This window comes from Penicillium brevicompactum, assembly GCF_028827555.1.
Source record: "Penicillium brevicompactum strain IBT 35665 chromosome Unknown utg000003l_segment0_segment0, whole genome shotgun sequence".
NCBI classification, from domain to species: Eukaryota; Fungi; Ascomycota; class Eurotiomycetes; order Eurotiales; family Aspergillaceae; genus Penicillium; species Penicillium brevicompactum.
In genome coordinates, this window is record NW_026623206.1 from 2,655,363 (window position 1) to 2,668,212 (window position 12,850).

At 52.4% G+C, this 12,850-nt stretch overlaps 4 protein-coding genes across 4 annotated transcripts; 1 reads left to right on the plus strand and 3 right to left on the minus strand.

Moving 5' to 3' along the window:
- Positions 1–666: 666 nt before the first annotated feature.
- Positions 667–1,887, minus strand: N7506_004894 (serine/threonine/tyrosine protein kinase MPS1; the record flags this gene model as incomplete). Its single annotated transcript, XM_056954188.1, has 1 exon — positions 667–1,887. The coding sequence occupies one exon, from the start codon at positions 1,885–1,887 to the stop codon at positions 667–669; it is 1,221 nt and encodes a 406-aa protein (XP_056813077.1).
- N7506_004895 (uncharacterized protein) lies at positions 1,793–3,124 on the minus strand (the record flags this gene model as incomplete). Its single annotated transcript, XM_056954189.1, has 1 exon — positions 1,793–3,124. One exon carries the CDS (start codon positions 3,122–3,124, stop codon positions 1,793–1,795), a length of 1,332 nt encoding a protein of 443 aa, XP_056813078.1.
- Positions 3,125–4,693: 1,569 nt separating this feature from the next.
- Positions 4,694–5,916, plus strand: N7506_004896 (PWI domain-containing protein; the record flags this gene model as incomplete). The annotated part of the gene is made up of 5 exons (XM_056954190.1): positions 4,694–4,797; positions 4,871–4,961; positions 5,028–5,192; positions 5,247–5,451; positions 5,525–5,916. 5 exons carry the CDS (start codon positions 4,694–4,696, stop codon positions 5,914–5,916), a joined length of 957 nt encoding a protein of 318 aa, XP_056813079.1.
- A 1,241-nt stretch (positions 5,917–7,157) lies between these two features.
- N7506_004897 (putative cell wall protein) lies at positions 7,158–9,984 on the minus strand (the record flags this gene model as incomplete). The annotated part of the gene is made up of 2 exons (XM_056954191.1): positions 7,158–7,642; positions 7,764–9,984. 2 exons carry the CDS (start codon positions 9,982–9,984, stop codon positions 7,158–7,160), a joined length of 2,706 nt encoding a protein of 901 aa, XP_056813080.1.
- Between the last annotated feature and the right edge of the window lie 2,866 nt (positions 9,985–12,850).

Here is a 12,850-nt window from a genome sequence, read left to right on the forward strand (position 1 = left end):
CTACGTAGGCTGTTCTATTCTTGGGTGGTGTTCATGGCGCAAAATCAAGTTCATTGATCTCAGACGAAAAAGTATTCTGCATGTTTGGCTTCTCAATGGACATAGCTAGTTTCTAGATAGTCAGGCATTTATCAACCATGATTTATGAAGACATAACTGTACTCTGGATCAAAGTTTACGTAGCCCAGTGGCAGCAAGTCGATCTACTCCGTGCCACACTCGGGAAAGAGCGCAGATATTTTGCGATATAGAGAACCGGGATCATGAGGTTCAAAGTGGTCAAAGTCATTCATTAAGATTTTAACCAAAAATTGGAGTCACTGGACTCCCTTGATCCGGACACTATATGAGTATCCGGATGGAGAAGAAGAGGGTAATGAAATCATATACAACAAGAAAAATCCACACGCTGCGCTGAACCGAAATTCGTCAAGGGATATCCACCAAGAGACATGGGTGGGCCAACCAAACACCACAAAGGATGATGCAGAAAGAAGAATCAATGCAAAGAAGGACAGGTAGATATTTCGCGAATCAACCAAACAGACCTAAAAAGAGCACATCCAACGCCAATCATCAAGTCGTTCTAACCAACAATGTAACATGTAATAGCGCCACCAAGGTGGCCGAGACAAAGGAAATAAAGTAAAGGAGTGGTGAGGGCTGTCATGCGTTTTCTTCTTCGAGGGCTGCTTTGATTTTTGCAAAGAAGCCTGCAGGCCATGCGGCCAGCTCTTCTTCTCTGGGCACACCTCGGGCCTTGCAGTGGTTTACGACGTTGGCCAGAATACGACCGAGCATGTCCTGTGTGACAGGAACCGCGCCCTCGAGTTGAGCATCGGGATGCAAGAACGGGTCTCGAGGGCCAAGCATCTCCTCGATAGTTGGTCGGAGAGTCTGATCACGCTGGAGGCAACGCTTGAGGGTGCGTACAAGACCGGGAGGCACCGGCACACCGCCGATGCCGAAAGCTGGGAAATCAATTTGTACACGCGGGTTGGGAATCGCCATGATGCGCTCGTAATATTTGGCGATTTTTGCAAAGGGCGGTTGTCCATATACCATCTTGTACAGAATGCAACCAAGACTCCAGACATCGCTGGGTTTTCCTAATTTCATGACTTTTCCAACGCTGGCTGGCAGACCGAGAGAGACATTTGAATCTACCAGGGCCTCTGGTGACATGTAGTTAGGGGTGCCGACTTGTTGCTCGCGGTGAACGTTGACGGTGTTGTCTTGAATCGCATTAGCGATACCAAAATCGATAAGTTTCAAGCGGCCTTGCACCATTAGGAAATTGGCTGGTTTGAGGTCAGAGTGAACAATGTTATACTGGTGAACAGCCTGGACACATTCCAGCATCTCCTTCCAATAGAAACGGGTGAAGTTGATGTCGAAAGTAGCATCTTCGGCGTTGAGGCGGAATGTAAGGATTTTCTCGAGATCAGACTCTCCAATCTCCATAAGTACGCTAAGGGCGTGTTTGTCGTTGTTCAATTCCCAGTCAAACAAGCGCACCACACGGTCGACATTCTCCAATTTCTTCAACAGGTCAATTTCACCCTTATATCCAGTCAGAGTCAGGGGATCCACATCTTCCAGGTTCACTCGCTTGAGGGCAAAGATCTTGTAGTTCTCAGCCATCACCCGGTAAACGCGAGAACTGCCACCTCGACCAATACAATCGAGACGGGTGAAGTGCTTCCCATTGATTGAAACTTGTGATTTTTTCTTTCGAGACTGGGATGTCGAAGTACCTGCAGTCGAAGTTGCAGTCTCCAAGACTGACATCTTAGGGGGGAGGAGGTGCGGCCCTGTGAGGCGTGTTGTTGCTCTTAGTGGCGAGTATCTTCCGTGCCGAGCTTCCAGCTGGAGTTTCGACTGCATCTTTCTTTTCGGTATCGTAAACGACGTTGTACTTGTCGGGTTTGTCCATCACATTCAAACCTTGGGGCTTGTTGCGGCGGAACGTTGGTGGCGGCTCATTTTCCTGGTCACGAACCGACGGCAGATTTGGTATTGAAGGAACCTTGAAGACAGGCTGTTCCTTCGCAATAGATGACTTTGATGATACTTCGGATGAACCAGGTGTTGACTTGGATCCATAAGACTTCGGTGATGATGATCTTGAGAATGGACCCTCAACCTCAGCCGGGCGAAAGGGATACTCGGAGCGAAGGGACTCGCGTGAAACGGGCGGATTGGGATCCGCCCAGGAGACCTTGGGTGATGAAGATTTGGCAGGGTTGCGAGTCTGATATTCGGCGTTTGCTTCTTCTCCTTCCACGTCTTCCTGAACGCCATCCGCCGAAAGATATCTGTTGTTTTCTTCGTTGCTCTCTTCACTCTGTCGCCTCAGAACACCTCTCCGAGCGGGGCCATTGAGGAAACTGCCCGCAAGCCGACCGACTCGCTTCACGCGCAATGAGCTGTGAGGTGCTATCTCTTCGCCACCACGCCCCCGGAGGGCTGAGGACGGAATATACCGGGATGCCGGATCATCGTCGTAGTGGGACTTGCGATCACTGTCAGAGCGCTCAGCACTGCCGTATTCATCGCCCGAATTACGTTCTGCCGAACGCCTTCCGGATGGCGAGGCAGAAGCGGGAGAATTCGAGTTACTGCGCGATACATTGATACGAACACTGCGTTGTCGGGGGGCTGGGGTAACAAAATCATTAGGGTGGCTGTGGTGTTCCGGTTCAGCGCTCTGGCTGTTGGAAAGCGGGGAGCTTTCGCGTGAGAATCTGGCACCGGATGAAATGGCGCCTATGCGAACAACTCTTGGTGCCGGGCTTCCATTGGATGAATCGTGAGGCGATGAGGTGCGAGGGGACCGACTTTGCCTCGAAGTCGCAATTCGTTCCTGCGACACCGGTTGAGCCTTGTGGAGGTGCGGTGACGAGCTAAGTCCATCGCCATGTAACAGCGCTTTAACGGATGCACTGAATTTCGGTTCGGGGACCTCTTCGTCGGAACTGTCGCCTGCGGAGTAGTGTTTTGGTGCGGCTTGTGTTGATGGCGATACCCGTCTAGAACCCGAACGTGCAACCGTGGATCGGGACATTGGCCGGGATGGTTGGTATCTGGCGTTGTATGTTGGGAGGGAATTCGGAGAAGCCATGGCGTGCAACCTACATTGAAGTCGTGAATCAATGCGGCCCCTCCAATTTGGTCGTTTGTTGTTGCTCCAGGGGAAAGAAAGGCCGTCTCGATTTCGTCGCGAGTGTCGCGCTATATCATCACGTGAGTGGTGGTTACCATGACGACCAGCCACAACATACTCGAATGTGGTGAAGAAGTTCCCTTCGCTGGCTTCGAAAGGTCGGAATATTTTTGTGTCCTTTGAGTGATCCTGTTCAATATAAAGCCCTATTCAAGGAGGCATTCCTTTCCAAAGAAAAAAGAAGAGCAAAGCTAGAGAACATCAAATGCCAGCCCTGGAGGCGGCATGCTCGAGCCTTTTCATGGATCGACCAGGTTCCACCTGGGCTCTAACCTCCATGCGTCATCGTACGGCTTTACCACCTCATGCGATTAATGCTGTTTTACTATGTGAACACACTCTCAACTTTGCTGTTTAAATCCATTTCACTAAGTCAAGGCTTCTCACTTCTAATCACATTCTACGGAGTAAAACTACCACTCATTGCAACCAGCAATATAAATTGAACTGAAGAATTCGACCTGTGATTTTAATACATCGTCTGCAGCCCTGGGTAGCCCACAGATCGACTTAACGTGACCAACCTTGGGGGCGAGGATTTCAATTGCGTGTTTGCAAGCAAACTAGGTACATGAAACTAGGTACATGACAGGATGAAATTTGGATTCCAAGGTTGAAGATTATTCTGATTCCAGTTCCAAGATTTTTCAAACTTTCACAGATCATATGGATTTAGGGATAAATAACACTCATATGTCTACGAAGTAGGCAACATTCAGTAAGGTCCTGAGTCTATCCTGTCAGTATTTCATACTCCGTACTGAGACTCGGCCAGAACACCACTAGATCCACCTGGACATCTTTCTTGTTTCCAAGGTTCTAGGGGAATGAATTTGAGCACAGGATCTAAAGTATCCAACTAGCTATCTCCAGAGCTGGGCAATATCCATGGATTTAAAGGCTTGCCCAGGTTTATTCCAAGATTTTGCAAGCGATATACAACCTTGGAATATGTCACCGTGAAGACTTTCCCTGCAATTGTTCCTAGCACCTGGGTAAATTTGGAAACATATGAGTACGGGACTGTCTAAACTGCTAGCCTCTGCTGTGCATCCTTCAGTATATCTTAACTGCTGTGGTACCCAAGATCCGTACTGCACGTTGATCATGTATTACCAATTGTATATAAACACCTGCAGTATGGGCATCAATATGTTTCGAACTATCAACTAGTTGAAAAAGTACCTAGCCACATACATGCTTAGCATATGATTCCAAGGTTTCTGAGCTATTAAGTCAAAGTATACCTTTATTTTGGTGTTGATCTTTCTAATTACCAGTTTTGTTCGTTAGTACTCACCCACCAACGGAGCTTCAATCTCGCTGCATTTGTCGCCTGATGATTGAGGCGGCAGCACTACGGCCACGGGAACGGCCCACTTGTGCAGTTACCATCTCGTGCTCCAAGATGTCTCCCTCTCTCTTGTGTAAATTATCTTTCCCTCTTCACCTTTACCTTTCCCAAAAATGGCGTCTTCCGTCGATGCCAAGCTGCTCAAGCGCACCAAGTTCCCTCCTGAGTTTAATCGGAAGGTGGACATGACCAAGGTCAACATCGAAGTGATGAAGAAGTCAGTGATATTCCGCAGATTCCAGTGCCTCGTCAATTGATCACTGACCCATTGCTTGGTTTTCACTTTGTAGGTGGATTGCAAGTCGAATCTCTGAAATCCTCGGAAACGAGGATGACGTCGTTATCGAGCTTTGTTTTGGGCATTTGGAAGGGGCTCGCTATGTACGTCTACCACCGGCAGATCTAGCGCGACCCGCAGCTTACTGACTTTGTTGCGCTTGTGTCCAGCCTGATATCAAATCTCTCCAAATCCAACTCACCGGATTCCTAGACAAAGATACCGCTAAGTTCTGCCAGGAGCTATGGTCCTTGTGCCTCAGTGGCCAGGAAAACCCACAGGGTGTCCCGAAGGAGCTTCTAGAAGCTAAGAAACTCGAGCTCATTCAAGAGAAGGTACTTATCATTATCCAGTTGACATGATCCGTCGCTGACACCACCTCACCATAGCTCGAAGCCGAGAAAGCTGCCGAAGCTGCCCGACGACAAAAAGAACAAGACACAGCCCGTGAACGGGACATCGATCATTTGAGACGTCGCGAGCGATCTGACCGCGGACGAGGCGCTGGGGGCAGTGGCCGTGGTCGGGGAGGCCGAGACTTTGGCCGACGCTCTCCACCTCCGAGAGACCAAGGCCGCAACCCAGACCGATTCCGTGAGCCCCCATCGCGACGGGACTTGGACTCCTATGTGCCGCCTGGTAACTCCCGAGGCCGCCAGGCATCCAGAACTCCTGACTACACTCGCCCTTCATCTCGCTCTCGATCCCCCAAACCATCCTCACCCCGCCGCGATCGTAATGAGCCTCGCCACCGGCCCCGTGAGCGCCGTCGTCGCTCTCCAAGCAGATCAGTATCTCCCAACAGACGCAACCGCGGAGGAGCGAGAAGGCCCAGCCCGGACTACGGTGACCGTGCTAGATCTAGATCCATCCTTTCCCGCAGTCTCTCGCGCTCACGATCCCCCAGAGGAAAACGCCGCAGTCAGTCCTCATCGCCCGATTACGATGTGCACCGTCGACGCCCCAAGAACGCAAAATCACCCTCTCGCTCACGTTCCCGCTCGCGTTCCCGACGCACATCTCACCGGTCTCGCCGCGACCGCGATTCCCGTCGTTTGAGCCGCAGCCCTGACCGTAACCGTAACCGTGATCGTGATCATACCCGCAGGCGTCGCAGTCCCAGTGGTAGTCAGAGCCGCAGCCGCAGCCGCAGCCGCAGCCCCCGCCCCCAGAAGGATTATGATAGCAAGCGCCGTCGCTCAGTGGATAGACACAGCCCCGGAAATCAGAAGCAGCGTAGCCCATCTGCTGATCATGCCCCTGAGGAGAAACGTCGCAAAACGGCTGATGAACACCCAGAACCATCAGGCCCCCGGCCACCCATGACAGTGGAACTCAGGACGCTGATATGGTGTGTGATTGAGAGATATGCCAAACAAAAAGCATTTGATTCATTTCCCAACCTGTACCTTTACCACATTACACCTAATGCATACGGAACAATGTCATTACTTGTTCTCTTAAACACACTGCCATGATCAAGCAACACTAACTAAAGGGTCTTTTCATCTAGTCTTACAGGAAGCCTCCCTGGATGAGAATCAACTCCAATATCCTTGAACAAAGGCTACGGCGTGAGAAGCTCATCGCCCAGCGTCGGATAGGATTGGACGGCTCGGCGCAGTAGAAGATTTGACCACCGGTTAACGGGGTCACGGCACCGCCAGAGCCGAGCGTGGCATGTGTGCAAGAAAGTTTGTCTGAACCTGAAAGCATGCCCAAAGGCCATGAAGCATTAGCGTGTACAAATCATCTTGTCGTTCTATCATCGTTGAGCTGACTGCTCTTTCACTTGCAATCAGTAGACATGAGCTAAGGATGGTCCAAACAACTGTCAATGATTTATTTGTACTGGATAGAACATCCATGTATAGCCCGGGGGATGGATGTTCTTTACTTGAGTCTAAGGCTTGACCACAGATGAAAGTAAGGAATGTACTCCATTCAAGGGAAAGGTAAATATGTGCTCAAATCATTAGATGATAACAGGGATCTTCGTCGCCGAATCCCTCAACCTCTCCTGCCAACCAAAGGCCCAAGCATACGAACAAGTACTCCGTACATGAAAAGGGTCTCAATCTCCAGCCAGGATTATGATTAGAATTAAATATCTACAGACAGGAGGCTGGGGACACACCAAAGCACAAGACAGGCGGGTATCAGACGCGACAGATCGCCACGCTACCAATTCACAGTGCTGAAGGTCATATCATCAAAAACAAATAACAAAATAACAAATTTGAAGGAAATCTCTATATGAGGTATTCTCAGAATATATGTCCAGAAATGGCGTGTTTGCCTTACTCGCAGCCGCAGACGGTGGCAGTCACAGTCGCGGTGACAGTGACAACCTCCTGACCGGAGCCACCGCCAGAGGGAACGGTGGGAGGGCTGGTGGGGGCAGGGCTGGAACCAGTATCACAAGGAGCACTGGGCATGGAGCCGGAGCCAGTGGCCTGGGGACCGCTGGGGGCAGGGCCAGAGGCGGCAGGGCCGGAGGGAACGGGAACACCGGTGGGAGAGACACCGGAGGGGGTCTCAGCAGGAGCGGTGCCAGAGGGAGCGGGAACACCGGGAATGACAGTGGAACCAACAACGGCGGAGGTCTCGGTGTCGCAGGGGGTGGTGTCAGCAGGGCCGGAGGGAGCAGGGCCACTGGGGACGGAGATAGTGGCAGAGCCAGCAGGTCCAGAGGGAGCAGGGCCGGAAGCAGCGGGGGTACCGGTAGGAGCAACGCCGGAGGGAGTCTCAGCGGGGACACCGGGGATCACGGTAGAGCCAACAACTTCGGAGGTCTCAGTGTCACAGGGGGTAGAAGCAGCAGGACCGCTGGGGGCAGAGCCAGTGGGGGGCGGGGCCGGAGGGGGCGGGGCCAGAGCCAGCGGGGGTGCCGGTAGGAGAGACACCAGTGGGAGTCTGGGCAGGAACGGAACCAGCGGGGGTGGTGCCAGCGGGGCCGGAGGGAGTCTCAGCGGGAACACCGGGGATCACAGTGGAACCAACAACCTCGGAAGTCTCGGTGTCACAGGGAGTAGAGGCAGCAGGGCCGGAGGGCACAGGGGTACCGGTGGGAGAGACACCGGAAGGAGTCTCAGCGGGAGCAGTACCGGAAGGAGCAGGGCCGTTGGGGACAGAGACGGAGGCAGAGCCAGCGGGACCGGAAGGAGCAGGGCCGGAGGGAGTCTGAGCAGGAGCAGTGCCAGTAGGAACAGCGGGGACAGTGACAGAGCCGCCGTTGGGGCCACCGGGGATCACAGTGGATCCAACGATCTCGGAAGTCTCAGTGTCGCAGGGAGTGCTGGCGGCAGGACCACTGGGGACGGGGCTGGAACCAGCAGGGCCGGAGGGAGCAGGGCCGCTGGGGATGGAGATGGTAGCAGAGCCAGCAGGGCCGGAAGGAGCAGGACCAGAGGCACCGGGGGTACCAGTGGGGGCAACGCCGGAAGGAGTCTCAGCAGGAGCAGTACCGGTGGGGACAACGGGGATGGTGACGTGACCAGAGCCGCTGGGGCCAGGAATCACAGTGGAGCCAACGATCTCGGAAGTCTCAGTGTCACAGGGAGTAGTGGCAGCAGGGCCGGAGGAAGCAGGGGTGTCAGTGGGAGAGACACCGGAGGGGCTACCACCGGGGACGGTGCCAGAGGGAGCAGGGCCACCGGGGATGGAGACAGAGACGGAACCAGCAGGTCCAGAGGGAGCGGGACCAGAAGGAACAGAGACGGAGACGGAGGCACCGGGGCCAGAGGGGATGGCAGAGGTGCTCGCCTTGTAGGGAGTACTGGAAGGCAGGCTGGGGACGGAGGAGGAAGGAGTAGGGGCACCAGGGATGCTGCAGCCGGTGAACCACTGGAGGATGATGATCTGGATGCTCACGTCAATGCTGACATCGGTGCAGCCACTGAGGAAAGCAGAAAGCTCAGCACGAGCGTCGAAGGAGAGATCAGCGATGCTACCACCGGCGGCGCAGAGGGAGAGGGCACCACGGAGGTCGACACTGAGGCCAGCGAGAAGAGTCTCGGTGAGGATACCGCTGACATCGCCGAGGAGACCACCGACAAGGCCAAGGGAAACAGAGACATCAGACTCGACAGCGAAAGAGAGCCAGAGAAGGACAACGGCCTTCAGCTCAACACCGAGAGTGCAGTCGGAGCCGGAGAGCCAAATAGCGAGCTGAGTGCGAACGTCAACGTCGACAGAGACGGCGAGCTCACCCTTGGCAGCAGCCTGGAGACCGAGCTGAACGTCGGCGCCGAGGTTGGCGGAAACATCAGCACCGAGGAAGGCAGCGAGGGAGGCCTTACCACCAACGGAGAGGTGGCCAGCTTCCTCGACGTGAACACCGACGGAAGCACCGACGGAGACAGTGGAGAGAGCACCGGCACCAACGGAGCCGAGCTCAACAAGGTGACCACCGGCGTGGCCGTGGATCCAGGCAAGGACAGAAACCTTGAGTTCAGCGGAGAGGTCGCACTCGCTGCCTTCAATCCAAGCGAGGAGAGAAGCCTTGATGTCAGCGGACAAGGAGGCGATGACACCACCAGCGGCGCAGACACCGAGACCAGCCTTGACGTCAACATCAAGACCAGCCTTGGCCTCGATCCAAGCAGAGAGAGAAGACTGAGCGCCGATGCTCAGAACGAGAGCGGACTCGAGGCTGGAAGCAGCAAAGATACCGTCGATGGTAACGTAGAGCTGGCCCTTGGCGGCGAGGTCAGCACATCCGGGGATGTACACGGACAGGGCAGCGAGGATATCAGCGGAGAGAGTCAACTCATCGTCACCCTCACACCAGGCGAGGAGAGACTTCTTGAGAGAGACGTCGATCTTGGCGTGGAGGAGCAACCAAGTCTTGAGGGCAAGCTTAGCGTGGGCGTGGATGGCACCAGCCTTGCAACCAAGAGCACCACCCTCGAGAGCGGCAGCACCCTCGGCACTCAGACCAGCGAGAAGGGAAACCGAGGAGTGGCCGTGACCGAGCACAGCGCTGAGGATGGAAGTCACATCGACAGTGACATCACCGAGGATCTCAGCCAGGAGACCGAAGGTGCGCTTCTCCATGGCCAAATCGGTGGGGTATGCGAGAGCAGAGCCCGCCAGACCGGCGAGCATAACGAGAGAGGGACGCATGTTGTGTGTGTATATTAACGAATGTGTAGGTCAAACGCTGTTGTGAAGTATTAACGAGTGTCTTCTGAATACAGAAGCGAGAGACCGGCAAGGCTGGCAGAAAAAGCCGCCTTAGGTATTAAAGATAGACTGAGAAAGGTGAAGAGAAAGAAAAAAAGACAGTTGAGCGATGAAGATCCTCGAAGCTGATCTACCGTGGGTGTTTATATACCCCTGATGGATTGGGAGCCGGCAGGCTTCCGGGACTCGATTCAAGGTATTGGGTCAGGAACAGACTCACCCTGGCTCCTCTCAGTACCCCGGTCTCCGAGTCCACATTTGGAGCCATCTACCCCTTAGCCTTCAGGGAATATCGAGAAATGGAGACCTGGATCTTTCACGGTCGGGTGGATCATCACTTCCGCCAGTGAGAGGCTTACGACATATTGATTGCAGCACCGGGTGGAGATCCTCGTTATCCACCTCTCGACGGTCTATTCTTGGTTACAGGAGTTGCGAAGTGTATCAAGTATCACACTAACCATGGTGACCCATCGAACCAAGCTCTATTGGGGGATGTGGTGCTGATTTAGAAAAAAAGCAGTCTTCACTACTCCGTACTCCGTACTACAAACCTAAACACCCGAATACACTGTGGGAACTCAAGCTCATCACGAGTCAAAGAAACGACAAAAAGCAAAAAAAAAAACGGAAATTTAAGCAAAGAAAAAAGCAAAGAATGAAAAGGTAATAGGTAAAGTGCCAAATCTCAAGGGGGATGAATCCTCGCAGATCACGATGCGCTCATTGTCCAGGCTCTCCAGGCAAAAGATCAACAAGATCCACATAACGGTCGAGTCTGTTGTTTCTGAATTTTCCATTTTCATCATTTCTTTTAATTGTTTTTCCTCTTTACTCGTTTATGCCCCTTTTCGTTCTCTCCCCACTAACTTGAATAGCCCAGAGTAAGCTACATAGTGATTCTACCATTGCTAGGCACAACATTCCACGGTTCGAAAGTACATACTAGTACGAAGTACACAAACAAATTATGAACCTCTGCAGGCTTACTCTATACGCGATCTTCCGAGTGGTCCATTCCAAGTCCACCCAAGACCCACAGCTCCGGGGAATTAGTCCAGGTACAACTGTACGCTTTAAACCCCTTCAGGCAATGATGGACAGGTCGAATCGTGCTGTTTTGTTGGATACGCAAGACCTGTCAAACAGAGAAAGAGGCAACTCCAACGAGAGGGCTAGATGTCATGATCCTTGTTCTGAACCGTCTGTCCTCCTTAATCAGGTTAGTCTTGACCTCATCTCACGGGCCAATTCTTTCCGTGGAGACAACACTCGGCTTCAATTGCCTGGTGCTATGTTATTTGTTATTGTTCTTTAGTGCTATCCGCAATGGGTCTTCTGTTCACAAACTATGGAATAGAATTCCACCCAAATATGCATGTATTCACTGCAGATGACCCCAAATCGTGCATCCAAGCATATAGTTCTCGGCTTGGTACAATTGAAGGTAGTGCTCCGAGTGTGTTTCCCCTTTTTGGTTTACATTCTCTATTTACGAATCAACAATACAACATAGAGGAAGACCAAAATCTAGTTGGTGGCTGACAGGTACCAGGAGCTACAGACGCTAAAAACGCCCAGTTTGAATTCCAAAGTGAAGTCATGCAGTGACCACAACATGGAAGTCCCCACTTAGTTCTAAAAGGCACAAATAAGAAGTTGTGGTTATTGAAAAAATCAATTTTTGTATGCAAAAGTGGAAGTGATTTGCCTCAAAATTCGTCCCTGGACTAGTGCGCGATGGCGCCGGATGGGTTCATGGCCAGGGGTAAGTTGATAGGGGAGGCTATGTTTTTCACGGACGTTAAACGATTTGCGGCATAGTCAAGTGGAGTTGCTCCCCACAGCCTCAGCGGCCTCAAACAGCACTAAGTATTCCGAATTCCAGCACCAAAAAAGCCCTCCCCCACCTCGGGAACCAGTTCATGATAATCTAACCACATTGAATGTTGGCTTAGAATCTTGAGGCGATCGGGGTTTCATCTCGGGTGATCAACTTTGGGCTCAGAGCCATAGGGACGCAGGGCTAGGACCACTCCGTACAAGTAGCTAAGCAGATGAGTCCACTGTTCACTGCTTCAGCATGAACGAGTACGATTGTTGATTCTTCATGTCTCACTCCACACGGACACAGTCCACGAGCTAAGTGTTGATGGCTGCATATAGCGCACTTCATGGAAACACGCTCAACTGGCCCCCTGCTTGAAATTTAACCCCTGGACGGGTTTTCAACAAGTCCGCAATGGGCAGATGTGGGACTGCAAAAGCTGCAAGCTGCAAGCTCTCACCTCTAGCTGCAGATAACCGCATGGCCCGTCCCTCGGTAACACTACGTGTACAGGTACGGATTATTCCATGCCCAGTCGGTCTCATTGGGATCGGACGAGTGCAGGAAACTATGACGGGTACGGAGTATCGGGCGACGTTATCCAATTACACATCCAAGCCAATTGCCCTCGTGCACATCTTTGTCGTTTGAAAAGAGCAAAAGTCTGGAAATTTCTTTTCCCGGGATCTGGACGTGTTCGTTACCCTCGTTGAATGCCTGAAACACGGCCCGAAGCCCCCTTAGTTTTTTTGGTGACAAAAATTGTTTCTCCAGACTCGTAAATCGCAGTTTCTCACTTCAGTAATCAGCTATGGAGAAGGAAAATCATTGAGATCCGAATAACCGGATCCATAAGGTTTCCACTAGTGCGCCCCTCGCCTTGGCTGTTGTGATGCTTCCTATTCGGAACGGCGGCCGAGGACTCAGGGCTGAGACCTCCTTGTATAAAGGGGTGGAAGGTTTATGACTGTTAGAGGC